At 35.2% G+C, this 13,496-nt stretch overlaps 1 protein-coding gene across 10 annotated transcripts in view; it reads right to left on the bottom strand.

Annotated features, from left to right (window-relative positions):
- The window catches only part of LOC111507144 (NFX1-type zinc finger-containing protein 1), a 90,156-nt gene that overhangs the window by 66,800 nt on the left and 9,860 nt on the right, over positions 1-13,496 (bottom strand). For 8 of the 10 annotated variants that reach the window (XM_074178909.1, XM_074178916.1, XM_074178915.1 and 5 more), the window contains exon 2: positions 7,712-7,849. The exons of 1 other annotated variant lie outside the window; for it this stretch is intronic. In XM_074178909.1, coding sequence (XP_074035010.1) covers positions 7,712-7,760 — 49 coding nt within the window. In that variant the 5' untranslated portion in view covers positions 7,761-7,849. Of the gene's footprint in view, positions 1-7,711; positions 7,850-13,305; positions 13,431-13,496 lie in introns of those variants that run through there. One more of the 10 variants, XM_074178910.1, reaches the window with a different exon arrangement.

Here is a 13,496-nt window from a genome sequence, read left to right on the forward strand (position 1 = left end):
CATTGTCTACTATATAAAATGATTTGAAATCCCTGAAACAAGTAAAAAAGAATAATTAAAAAAGAATAGTTGAAAATAACGATTATATTAAGCAACAATAAACCTGAAATGAAATGATAGTGAAGTAACCTACAAGTAAAAATATAATAATTGAATAAATAAAAATTAAAGGAATGCAAAAAGAAAATAATAAAAAATAAAAAAGGTGTAGAGATTCCAAGTCACGTTAGTTCACGACGTTTCGATTGTTGGTATCTACAATCGTCTTCGGGTGATGACTGGACTGATTCCTCCAAGAGATGACTATTTTATAGGTCGTTGAAATACTTTCACTTTCTCTACTTTCCATTTTCCGCTTCACTGATTCCGTGAGAGATGACCGATTTGGCGAGAGTTGGTCATTTTCCGTTTGATGATGGGTTTCCATTTTATATAGTAGACAATGGAAGTCCGAACTAGTGAAATTCATCACGAAACATTGTCAATCACCTTCAAACAAACCCTGTATATTATTGAAAATTCGAAAAGCTGCTGAAATTTGCTTTCTTTCTATGTATATCATACCTATACCTAACTAGTCAAGTTTCGGACTTATGAACATTTATTTGTGAAAATGTCCCTTCAGAATGGTATTTCCATTCGGTATTTGGTAGGGAGGCCATGATTACTATTTGACAGTAGCGTTGTGACATTCTCCTAATAATATCGACATTTTCGTCACTTCAGAAGTTGCAAATACCTTCAAAACGATGGAACAAAACTATTCAAACGAAGTTGTTATGAATTTGTTTATTATTTTTGGACAGTGTGACAAAATTATCAGCAGAACATGTAGAAAGTTCAATGAAATGTATCCGAATCTACCGCCAATGAACCTCAAGAAATTTATACGAATTCAGAACAATTTCAATATGTTTGGATAAACTGAATTCGTATAAATTTCTTGAGGTTCATTGGCGGTAGATTCGGATACATTTCATTGAACTTTCTACATGTTCTGCTGATAATTTTGTCACACTGTCCAAAAATAATAAACAAATTCATAAGAACTTCGTTTGAATAGTTTTGTTTCATCGTTTTGAAGGTATTTGCAACTTCTGAAGTGACGAAAATGTCGATATTATTAGGAGAATGTCACAACGCTACTGTCAAATAGTAATCATGGCCTGCTTACCAAATACCGAATGGAAATACCATTCTGAAGGGACATTTTCACAAATAAATGTTCATAAGTCCGAAACTTGACTAGTTATAGGTATGATATACATAGAAAGAAAGCAAATTTCAGCAGTCTTCCGAATTTTCAATAATATACAGGGTATTCCATTTAAAATAATCAAATTTCAGCAACTTTTTCAAGCAAACGAAAAAACTGTATTTTTTTACCACCCTGTATTGAAGTAACGGAGATTAGGCTGACGTGTGGGAAGTGTCCAAGTATCACCTAACTCCAAACCAAATTTCGATATCATAGTACTTCTTAACTAAAAGATATCGGCATTTTTAGAAGTCATGATTTTCGAAGAAAAAAATTTAAATTATTTTTATTTCGAAAACGGTAACAGATAGGTATAGGGAAATATCAAGAAAAGTTGTCGGGCAATTGTTGGAGATTCCAAAAATAATATTATATACAGAGTGTTCCATTTAAAAAATCAAAGTTGCTACTGCTTTCTAATAGAAGTGGCAACACCGCATTGTCGAAAATATTTTAGTTGGCTAGAGAATGTCCGAATATGCCCTCCATTAAATTTTCAAAGTGATCCGTTGTCTGGTTCACCAGAAACGTCTAATGTGCCATCCACCGTGAATCAGCCTGTATATGCTATCGCAGACTTTTATTCAGAACTATTTAAGATAAGCAAGAATGTTTCCAACTTACTTAATACTTATCGTTATGTTATGACCAAAATTACACAAAACGTCTGTGAATTGTAGCCTATATGTTATTATGATGTATAAGCGGTAGGTATTCATGTTTAGTTTCATCTAAATCAGTTCAGTCGTTTAGGTCTGAAAGAGCCACAAACATAGGCACATATATCCATTCTCACAAACTTTCACATTTATACTAGTATAGATAGATTATAAAAAATATAAAACAATATTGACAGTTCTTCTGCCTTTTTGACAATTCTAGTTTTTGGCGAATATTTCTCTGATATCCTTGATCTAAAAAGAGATCATTCTAGCTCTCTAAAATAGAAAAGTTTTTTCCAATTCAGCCAATCTTGTAGATCGGCAATATACGTGGACTGTTCAAAAAGTATTTTCGCTGGCTACGTACATTCGATTAGCGATTTTTTTATGTTGGTACACTCTTCTCGAACATACAGAGTGGTCCAACGAAAAGTATGCACAAAGTATGCTCGGACAGGTCAATTTTGCTTCTGAGGGGGACACATTTCAGATGTATTTTTCTACCTGTGCCTTTAACCCCATAGCGAGGGTGAGTAACAACCCTAAAATTTTAAATGGAAAGTGGGGTCGAGTGATATATCATTTGAAAGGGCACGAAATTATCTTTCCAATGATACCTAATTTGTTGTATTTCACTCAAACATGTAGGTATTATGAAGAAAAACAACTACAACCCAGTACTTTGAAATGTGTAATTGACTTAGTAGAATCCTACTTCAGCAAGTGATGAAAATGTGACCCATTTGCTTCCATACAATAATACAGATTTTGTTCAAATCTATTCCTAACATTCTGTAGCATATCAGGTGTTATACTTCTGCACTCTGTTGTAATTCGTTGGCGAAGATCTTCTATGGACTCGGGCTGCGTAGCAAAACATTTATTTTTCAAGTGTCCCCAAAGAAAAAAGTCTAAAGGCGATAAATCAGGTGACCTGGCAGGCGATTCGATGAGGCCCCTCCTTCCAATCCACCGTCCAGGAAACCGGTCGTCTATAAAATCTCTTACCGGGGCAACATAGTGAGGAGGTGCTCCAGCTTGCTGGAAATGAAGCCGATCATCATTATGATTTTGGTAATTTTCAATTATTTCTGTTATGAGAGGATCAATTGTATCTTCAAGCATGTTCAGGTAAACCTCACCAGTTAAATTCCCAGGAATAAAAAGTGGCCCTACGATATGACTACCTAATATACCACACCAGACATTGATTTTTTGAGGCTACTGGGTATGAACCACTCGGAATAAGTGTGGTTTACTGTCATCCCAGTAACGGCAATAATGCCTATTCACAGCTCCATTAAAAAAAATATACTCTCATCGGAAAAGCACGTGTTGAATGATAGGTGCGGATCATCAATTAATAGCTGGCTCAGTTGTTCACAAAATTGCAGCCTTCTATCACGATCATCTTCATTGACTTCCTGTACTAATTTAATTTTGTACGGGTGAAATTTATAGGCTTTTAATATCCGTATTATGGACGAACGGGAGACACCTGAGGCTGCAGCAAGCTGACGGGTACTTTGAGTATGATCCAATTCAACATGTCCCAAAACAGCAACTTCAACTGCTTCATTTCTGATCGGTTTGCGTGGCTGGTGTTTCACATTACAGACAGATCCGGTATCGACAAACTTTTGGACTAACTTGGCAACGTACGAATCATTCACATTTTTCCTGGGATGACTGTTATTAAAGAGGCGAGCAGTAAGTCTAGCACAACTATTATGTGTTGATAATAAAGTTTAACAATTTCAACTCGTTCAGGAATGGAATAAACCATTTTTACAGTAAAGTTGAAATAATTTCAAAAGCAACCGAACTGAATCAATGAACGTTTGCCTAAATTATTTTTGAACACTTATCTGCTGTTTTTATATGAACCAAAAAACGCACGAGAGAAATTGAGGAATGTAGTAGTGATAAAAATGCCGTTTTTTCCGCATGTACAACAAATACATATTTTTATCTTTGTGTGTGTGTTTCTTTGAAAGCAACTCGAGTACTACTACAAGTAACAGTTGTATTAGGGATGTTTTATACCATATACGTCACGTGAAATCAAAAATATCGAGTAAATGTTCTTGCTTTTTTATAACTATTCAAGTAAATACAACAAATTAGGTATCATTAGAAAGAGAATGTTGTGCCCTTTCAAATGATATATCACTCGACCCCACTTTCCATTTAAAATTTTAGGGTTGTTACTCACCCTCGCTAAGGGGTTGAAGGCAAAGGTAGAAAAATATATCTAAAATGTGTCCCCCTCAAAAGTAAAGTTGACCTGTCCGAGCACTTTTGCGTTAAGTTACGAAAAAAAGAGAAAAGCAAGGTGCATATTTTTCGTTGGACCACTCGATATGTAAGTCCGGCCGTACACGGACCTCTAATTTGCAGTTGAGGCAACCACAACATTGTGGTCACGTTGACTGCACTTCGCGGTTGACCCAACCACATTTTTGTGGTCGATTTGCGGTCATATAAACCGCACTTGCAGTTGAGGCAACTGACATCAATATTTTGTGGTGTCAGAGTTTAGTGCCAGTTTCAATATGAATTTCGAAGAAGAAGCACTATTGCGAAGCACTATATCTTTTGTTTGATGGTTATTGACAATGTTTCGTGGTGCATTTCATCAGTTCGGACTTCCATTGTCTAATATGATATAAATTGATTTGAAATCCCTAAAATAATCTATAAAGAAATTAAAAATATTAGCTGAAAAAACAATTTGATTAACCAAAAAACTGAAATTTCAATGAAATAACATACAAGCAACAACGAGCGGTAAATTCCGGCAAGACGAAAAAACATTTTTTTAATTACTTCAGAATATCCATTAGTTCTTTTGATGAGTTAATTAGAATTTTTAAATCAAAAATTGAATGCTGTGAGACCAATATGAAAAAAAGTACACGACGGTGTACGCGGTTGGGTACGACTGCAAGTTTGTGGTTAGTATACGGCGGATGCCGCGATGACGGATGCCGCGGAGATCATCAGCAAGTTGACTGCAGACGCCCGTTTTGACTTTTGTTAACGTCCGTGTACGTGTAGTACAGTATTTCTTTTGGGCGGCTTGAGTTCGCTGGAAAGCGACTGCAATTGTGTGGTCGATCCGACCGCAAAATGTGGCTCGTGTACGGGCTCTCTTAGAGCGCCCGTACCGCCGATGTCATCGCGGCATCCGCCGTACACTAACCAACCGCGTTATACACTGTGGTGTACTTTTCCTCATATTGGTCTCACAGGATTCAATTTTTGACGTCAGGTGCCTCAACTGCAAGTGCGGTTTATATGACCGCAAGTCGACCACAAAAATGTGGTTGGGTCAACCGCGAAGTGCAGTCAACGTGACCACAATGTTGTGGTTGCCTCAACTGCAAATATGTGGTCCGTGTACGGCCGGACTCAAACACGTGAAATGTTGACGGTGGCATATGGTGATTGTAGTCTGATTCAGAAAAAAAATTACAAGTGGTATAAGCTTTTCACTGAAGCTCGGGAAGATATGAAAGACACCGCTCGCCCTAGATGCCCCAGCACATCAACAACCGATGAAAATGTTGAGAAAGTGAAGAAAATTGTCGAATCACTATTAGAGAAGTTACTGAGGATATCGCCGTAACAGTTGTCTGTTTTCATGCAATTTTCTCGAAAATTTTGGGCATCAAGTGTGTTGCGGCGAATTTCGTTCCAGAATTGATGAATTGGGACCAAAAAATTCGTCACATGAGCATTGCTCAACGGCGATCCAGATTTACTCGAAAGGGTTATAACTGGTTACAAATCATGCGTATATGGTTATGACATCGAAAACAAAGTCCAATCTATCCAATGGAAGAGCCCAGGAGAGCCAAGACCAAAAAACACGCCAAGTTCGATAAAATGTCAAGATGCATCAGAAGTTCTTGCGCACATGCATTATGCGCCGCTTGCGAAAAGCAATATGAAGGAAATGTCCAGTATTGTGGAAAAACAATTTTCGATAACACTTAAACACACTTCCTCTTCCACTTCTCTAGATACTTTTGTATCACGATAATGTATACCTGCTCACTCGCCATTGCATGTTCGTAATTTTTGGCCAAAATCAATACCGTAATCATGCCGCAGTCACCTCATTCACCAGATTTGCCCCCTGTGACTTTTTCCTGTGCCTGAGATTGAAGAGACCCATGAAAGGATGGTATTTTGTGACGATTGGGAAATGAAAATCGAATCGCTGAAAGAACTCAAGGACATACCATATCAGAACTGCTTGAGAATTGGAAGCTACGCTGACACAAGTGTATTATATAAAAAAAAAACTACTCGGAACCTTCGGAATACCGTCTGGTCACAGAAAGCTTTGTCACAGAAATTAAACATAAATTAAAACATACCTAATTGAATGATAGATGTTTTGTATTATATGAAGATGACGACTCTAAATTTACTGATTTCCTTTCAGTATTAGGGAGACTACTTTGAAGGGGACTTTGCCTGCTCGTTCACCGTATTTGACTCGCGATTTTTTTTTGGACTACATCAAATCGAAAGTGTATGTTACGCAACCATTGACAACACGGGAACTCAGGTACCGAATTACTAAAGCTTGTGCTAGCATTCCCCAGAAACATTCCCAAATGTTATAAATGAATTCAATCAAAGACTGTTTTACTGATACATCTGTCTTTTCAATTAACATTCATTTAGGGTGGTGTAGTTACAAAATTACTAGAACCAAATCAATAACTCCGCAACGGCTTATGAAAATTCAAAAAGTGAAGATCATTGTACAGAGAGTTGTAATACCTTCCATAAGAAGTGACACAAGACCCCTCCTCTCCATTAAAAAATAAAAAGTTGATTGCGCCCTCTCGGAGGCAAGTGATATGTCACACTGATGGATTTACTGTCAAAAAGTACTATAAATGACTCTTTTACAAAAATCTTGCCCGACTCTGAAATCTTGCCCCGTTTGAAAAAAGTTATGGAATTATGAACAACCGATCATCAGTATAATTGTTATTAGGTTGTTCAGAAAGTTTTGTCCGTTTCATTGTAATATCTCTATAAATATTTATTCTACTGTGTCGTAGTATATACTGATCGACAGAGAATTTTGTATTGTATTCGTTGATGCTGTAATTTTTTTTGTAAATCTAAATTTTCTGATTATTTTCAGCTTATTACTACATGATGTCGTCAAGCGATTTTCGGCCATTTTCTCTTTGCGATGTGGGACGATGGTTTTCGAAATTTTGTTCCGGAAATTTTATCCCCGATAATGAGCCCCGAAGTAATCCAGTACGTGGATTTGAAGGAAAGATCAAATAGCTCGAAAAGTGGGTGCCCCACTGTTCGAACGATCAACAGAAATTGTCGCGTTTTGGAGTTTGTTCTTCTTTTCTTTTGGATCAAATCGTCTTATGTAATGATAAGTGGATCCTCGCGATAACAGGAGCAGGGCAGTGGTTGGGCACCGATGAGTGCCCAATGGTTGGGCATTTCCCAAAGGTAAAAACCCACCTCACCAGCCATACTCTCCAGACCGACTACCATCTTTTCGCTGAAGCGGACCAGGGAAAAACGGCCTTCGTCAACTCCATCGAATCCGGAGCACACAATTTTATGCTGACGGAGTTAATGGTCCTATATTACGTTGGCAAAAGTACACTGATTCAGATGGATAATATTACCATTAAACTGAATTCACTGAGATATTATAGTTTAAAGTGGACTCATATAAACGCACCAAACTTTTGAAACAACCTAATATTTTTCTTCAGTCATTTCAACTCACTTTCATTGTGTTGTCCTTGCTCTAAACTATTATTCGTTCTTCTAATCATATCGCTCCACCATTGATCATTTCTTTCAACGTCAAGGCAATCACTATTTCCTCTACTTTTTTCCCACTGGTAACTTTCCTAACCAAATCCTGAAAAACAGAAGTTTTGTTTTAGAAGCATCTTGAACCAAAAAATGTTAAAATGTGACATTAACGAAAGGGTTTCCTCCATTTTAGATATATATATATATATATATATATATATATATATATATATATATATATATATATATATATATATATATAGTCAGCTGTTTCAGCCTATTGGGCCTATTGCGCTCTACTCAGAGAAAAGTATCTTCTTTATAATTCAGTGTTCATATAGAAGTATTTGTTTCGAAAGAATTTTTTTCTTTCGTGTAATTCAATGTTTATTTGAAAGTAGCTGTTTCAGGAGGACTTTCTTTCAGTTTGTGCCTGAAAGTTACTTCTTTGCATGATCTACACATCCATGTATAGAGTTACTTATTTTGAAATTGATTACTTCCTTCCTTTCCTTGGAAGATTCCCTCATCCTTGTTTTTTGTATCAAGATGGAGTAGTAGACAGCCAAAAACTTTCTTTCTCTATATATATATATATATATATATATATATATATATATATATATATATATATATATATATATATATATATATATATAGATATATATATATATATATATATATAGAGATTTTATCGAGTGTGCATGATATAAATCAAAAATTAAACAATTTGTGGACACAACACTCAAAAAAGGGGGGCAAACCGCGGACACGTGTTTCTGGCTATTGGCCTCATCAGCGCGGTGCAGCCAAGTGTAAAGATGGGAAACACTTGTTTGCCGAAATCAGGAAACAACACAAACGCACGGAGTCAACAACAGGAGCCAACCGCACATTTGTGGTTCCAGTTAGAAGACCTAGAATTCCCAGGCTACATCTAACATGACCATATATATATATATATATATATATATATATATATATATATATATAAATGACGGTTAAATTGTGGCAAAGTTGCGTATTTCATAGACCTATTCAATGATGGTAAAAAAAAATCGAATACAGTTCTTTTGGTTCTAGAGATATACAGGAAAAATAAAAAAATCCCGAATTATTTTTTTGCCTATATCTTTTTTATTCGCAAACATATTGGAAATCTGTCCACATTTTGCTATTGGCACTTGATGTGGGCTCTCAGAATATGTCCATGAATCTTTTATACAGGGTGTCATCTGACTTGGGCCACCCCCATCTTTGAATTTTTAAATACGGATCTGTATTTTTTATTTTATTTTTTGTATCGTCGACGTTCACTTCATACTGAGAAATTAAATTAAATTTTATATTTCGGGATGTTTCCGTAATATTTGATTATAATTGTGTGAATTATTCCCTTTTAAATACCGCCCTGAAAATTGGTTGACTGAGTTGAATAAAAACACAATACCAACTTTCACGTCTCGTATGTACCGTAGAGTTTTTTGAGAGTTTTTTTTTTCATTTTTAGGTACCTTTTCATATTTTTTTTCATTGCTCTGAACGTTTTCTACAATGAACTTCGAATAAGAAAACCTTTTATGATTATCTGAAACATATCTACATCAAAAATATTATATGTGTTTTAATAAGCAGAAAAAGAAATGAAAGCAATAATAACATCCGAAACAAATACTATAATTGTGGTGAAAATTGAAATGAAGTAATTTATATACAGAAAAAAGTTAATGGCGCAATAAATGTTCGAATTGGAGTCCTTCCATTTCGAGACATTTTTGAACTCGATTTTTCATATTATATATTGCCCTCAATACACTTATTTGCTGCATTAATACACTTATTTGCTGCATTGTTGCGAAATCATTCAAAATTCTCAATCTAGACTATTCCACATTTTCTATCTCTCCTCCAGCGTAAATCCTATTTTTCAATGTCCCCAATAGAAAATATTCCAAAATAGTAAGATCTGGTGATCTTGCAGGCCATCCTATTGGCCCATTATTTGTCTCGAAATGGAAGGACTACAATTCGAACATTTATTGCGTCAATAATTTTTTTGTGTATATAAATTACTTCATTTCAATTTTCATTATAATTATAGTGTTCGTTTTGGATGTTATTATTGCTATCATTTCTTTTTCTGCTCATCAAAACACATATAATATATTTTTGTTGTAGATATGTTTCAGATAATCATAAGAGGTTTCTTATTCGGAGTTCATTTGGAAAAACGTTCAGAGCAATGGAAATATGAAAAAATATGAATAGGTACCTAAAAATTAAAAAAAAACTCTCTAAAACCTCTACGGTACATAGGGAGACGTGAAAGATGCTATTGTGTTTTTATTTAACTCAGTCAACGAATTTCCAGGGCCGTAATTTACAAGGGAATAATTCACCCAATTATAATCAAATATTACCGAAACATCCCGAAATATAAAATAAAATTTAATGTTTCAGTATGAAGTAAACGTCTATGATCCAAAAACTACAATAAAAAATACAAGTCCGTATTTAAAAATTCAAAGACGGTGGTGGCCCAAGTCAGTTGACACCCTATATAAAAGATTCATGGACATATTCTGGTAGCCCACATCAAGTGCCAATAGTAAAATGTGGACAGATTTTCGATATGTCTTTGAATAAAGAATATATAGGCAAAAAAATAATTTGGGATTTTTTGGTTTCTCCTGTATATCTCCAGAACCAAACGAGCTATATTTGATTTTTTTACATCATTGAATAGGTCTCTGAAATACGCAATTTTGCCACAATTTTCTTTTGAATTATACTGTCAACAGACACATTGCGCCCATCAATAAGACCGACTTGGCTGTTTAGCGGGGTTATTCGTGATATTCTTCAGTTTACTTCGAGGGCGCGTTGAATAAACAGCTATACAACATAGAAGCTATTTGTTCGGGAATCGTGAAGCGTCCGAAATTGTCACATTAAATATAAATAAAAAAACAATTGTTATGAATGTATATAATTCTTCAAGAATACAATATCCGCCTATCCGCCTGAAATAAAAAGTAAGTAGGAGGAAGTAGTGCAAAAATGGGCGAGTATGACCGGTGTCAATAGATCGACAATTTTCAGAATTCTCAAGGAACTCAAAGAAAACAACAACTTTTTCGAGCCGAAAGTATCCACTGGTAGAAAGTGTTTGGTTATCGATGAAGAAGTGAAGAACTCTATTAGAAGAACAGTACACTCTTTTTACATAAAAAACGAAATACCTATAATGAAGTTTTGTCAGTTATTCGTGAAGACAGTTTCTTTCCTGATATAAGAAGAACTCGAAGCTATTGCATGAGCTGAATTTCACTTATGGAAAGCAAGATAGAAAGAGCATGTTAATAGAAAAATCAGAGATTGTAGAATGGAGAAGAAACTATTTAGGAGAAATGAAGAAAACCAGAGCACTAGATGAATCCATTTTTTATTTGGATAAAACATGGGTCAATGAGGGTCATACCGTCTCGAATGTTTGGCAAGATCAGAGCATCAAAAGTGGAAGACAAGTCTTTATGGAAGGTTGGTCCAGTGGTTTGGAAATTCCAGTTGGAAAAGGTCGTCGTCTTATCAACACTCACATATGCAGCGTGAAGGATTTGTGAAAGATGGATTGATGGTGTTTGAATAGAAGAATAATGGGGATTATCATCAAGAAATGGATGCCACAGTATTCGAAGAATGGTTTGAAAAAATACTTGTAAAACTTCCGCAGGGATCCGTAATAGTAATGGATAACGCAAGTTACCACAGTAGACGAGTCGAGAAGCTGCCGATGTCGTGTTGGGAGAAAGCAGATATTACTGAGTGGTTACAAATGAAAGCTATTCCTTTTGAATCGACCATGTTAAGAGCGGAGCTCCTCAACTTGGCTAAACGTCATAAGTCAAAATTCGTCACGTATGTCACCGATGAGATGACAAAGACTGAAGGAATGTCGGTTCTTCGGTTGCCGCCTTATCACTGTGAACTGAATCCAATAGAGTTGATTTAGGCTCAAGTTGAAGGATTCATCGCAAGGAATAATAAGACCATCAAGCTGTGTGAAGTAAAAAAATACATATACAGTGTTCTGGAAATAGTCGACCAAAAAGCTTGGAAAAAATGTATCCACAAAACAATCAGAATCGAAGCAGAGATGTGGGATCTAGATGATCGCATAGGCTTATTATCAGAAATAATTATTCCAGTTGTCATCAATCCTAATGAAACTGATTCATCCAGTGACGAATCACTCAACGAATCCCTGTAGACTTTTTCAGATTAAAATCATCGCAATGTCTTATTCGAATTAAGTATTTCCATTAAATCTAAAAAATTGTTTCCGAATTAACTATAAAATCCAATAAGGAATATGAATCTTCATTTTCAAACCAACAAGAATATATAAAGTGTACCTCTCAGTGCAGCCACACTGTTCTACTTCCTTAAAATGTCAAAGTCGAAGCCGAAACGTCGAACAACGCAAAATTTTGAACGCGGTTCAACTCGAAATCAGATGTTCAAATTTCTAACAGCGGAATACTATTCTATTTGTATATTTATCTGGTGATGTTTCGAATACTTTATCATATGATATTATCAATGATAATAATATTATCAAATTTATTTACATCAAAAGACGAATCACAACTACAAATTATAATGTTTTGATTTGAATAGGTTGGATAAAGAAGATGGATAGAGTCTTAAAAACGTCATCAGATGATACATATTTCTTTTATTATGCGAAATTTTTTAAATTCAAGTTAATGACAAATTTACTTTTTTTTCCAAAAAGCTAATTTATCAAATGCAGTAACTTTTTGCCCTTTCTACATTTGTATTTATTTGTAAATTTAATATTCTGATTGTGTTAATAGGGAACAATTCTAAATAATAAATATCAATGGAAAATTTATACTAATACCCCCAGTTCGACGCCCATTAATATTATCTTAAACAAGCGGGAACAACATGAAGGAAGTCAGGTCGTAAGGGTTCCAATAATGCCAGAAGTTTCAACTATGCAGATCGAATAAAATATTTTATTGAAGCAGGGTAGGGTTATACGGAAAAACCAAATATTTAGGTTGGCTTACAGGATTCAGAATAATGTTTTTAATATTTCAATACAGCTTTAGCTTAGCCGTCTATTAGAACCGCATTCGGCTGAATACTCATTCGGCCGTTGTACGGCTGAATAATAGACTGACGGCAATAGAACCGAAAGACCGTCTATTGGAGCCGATGTTTGGCCGTCAGTTACCAATTGAATGTCCCCAGTTACGGGCTATTGAAATGGATGTAGAGGAATCAATATTACTATTAGATACCCCTTAAAATGTAAAGAAAATACTGGATCAATCCGATTCTTGCAAAAAGGTGCCGTCTTAGTGAGTTTCACCATCTACATATCAAGCTCCAAGGGGATAGTGTCACGTTTTTTAATTACCATCTAATGAGTTCCGAGACAATTCAATACATTTTAAATTATATTTGTTCGTTTAATGATTTGTTTAATCTCCATCTTGAAGCAATAAGATCAAATAACAAAAAACTTACAGAAAATATTTCAAAAAAGTGCCTTGAGTCCTTTTATACACTCGTTAAGACTGTTCTGCCGAAAACAGTTCCAGTGGACGGTCGACCGTATTCTCCTAAATGTTCTGCTGTTGTTGAAACTAGTAGATACAAAAAAGTAATACGTGATCTATTACAATTAGGAGCAGAGAAAAAATGTAAATAGCTAAAAA

This window comes from Leptinotarsa decemlineata, unplaced genomic scaffold (assembly GCF_025532065.1).
Source record: "Leptinotarsa decemlineata unplaced genomic scaffold, Ldec_3_MD MMD2_tig00004307_RagTag_RagTag, whole genome shotgun sequence".
NCBI classification, from domain to species: domain Eukaryota; kingdom Metazoa; phylum Arthropoda; class Insecta; order Coleoptera; family Chrysomelidae; genus Leptinotarsa; species Leptinotarsa decemlineata.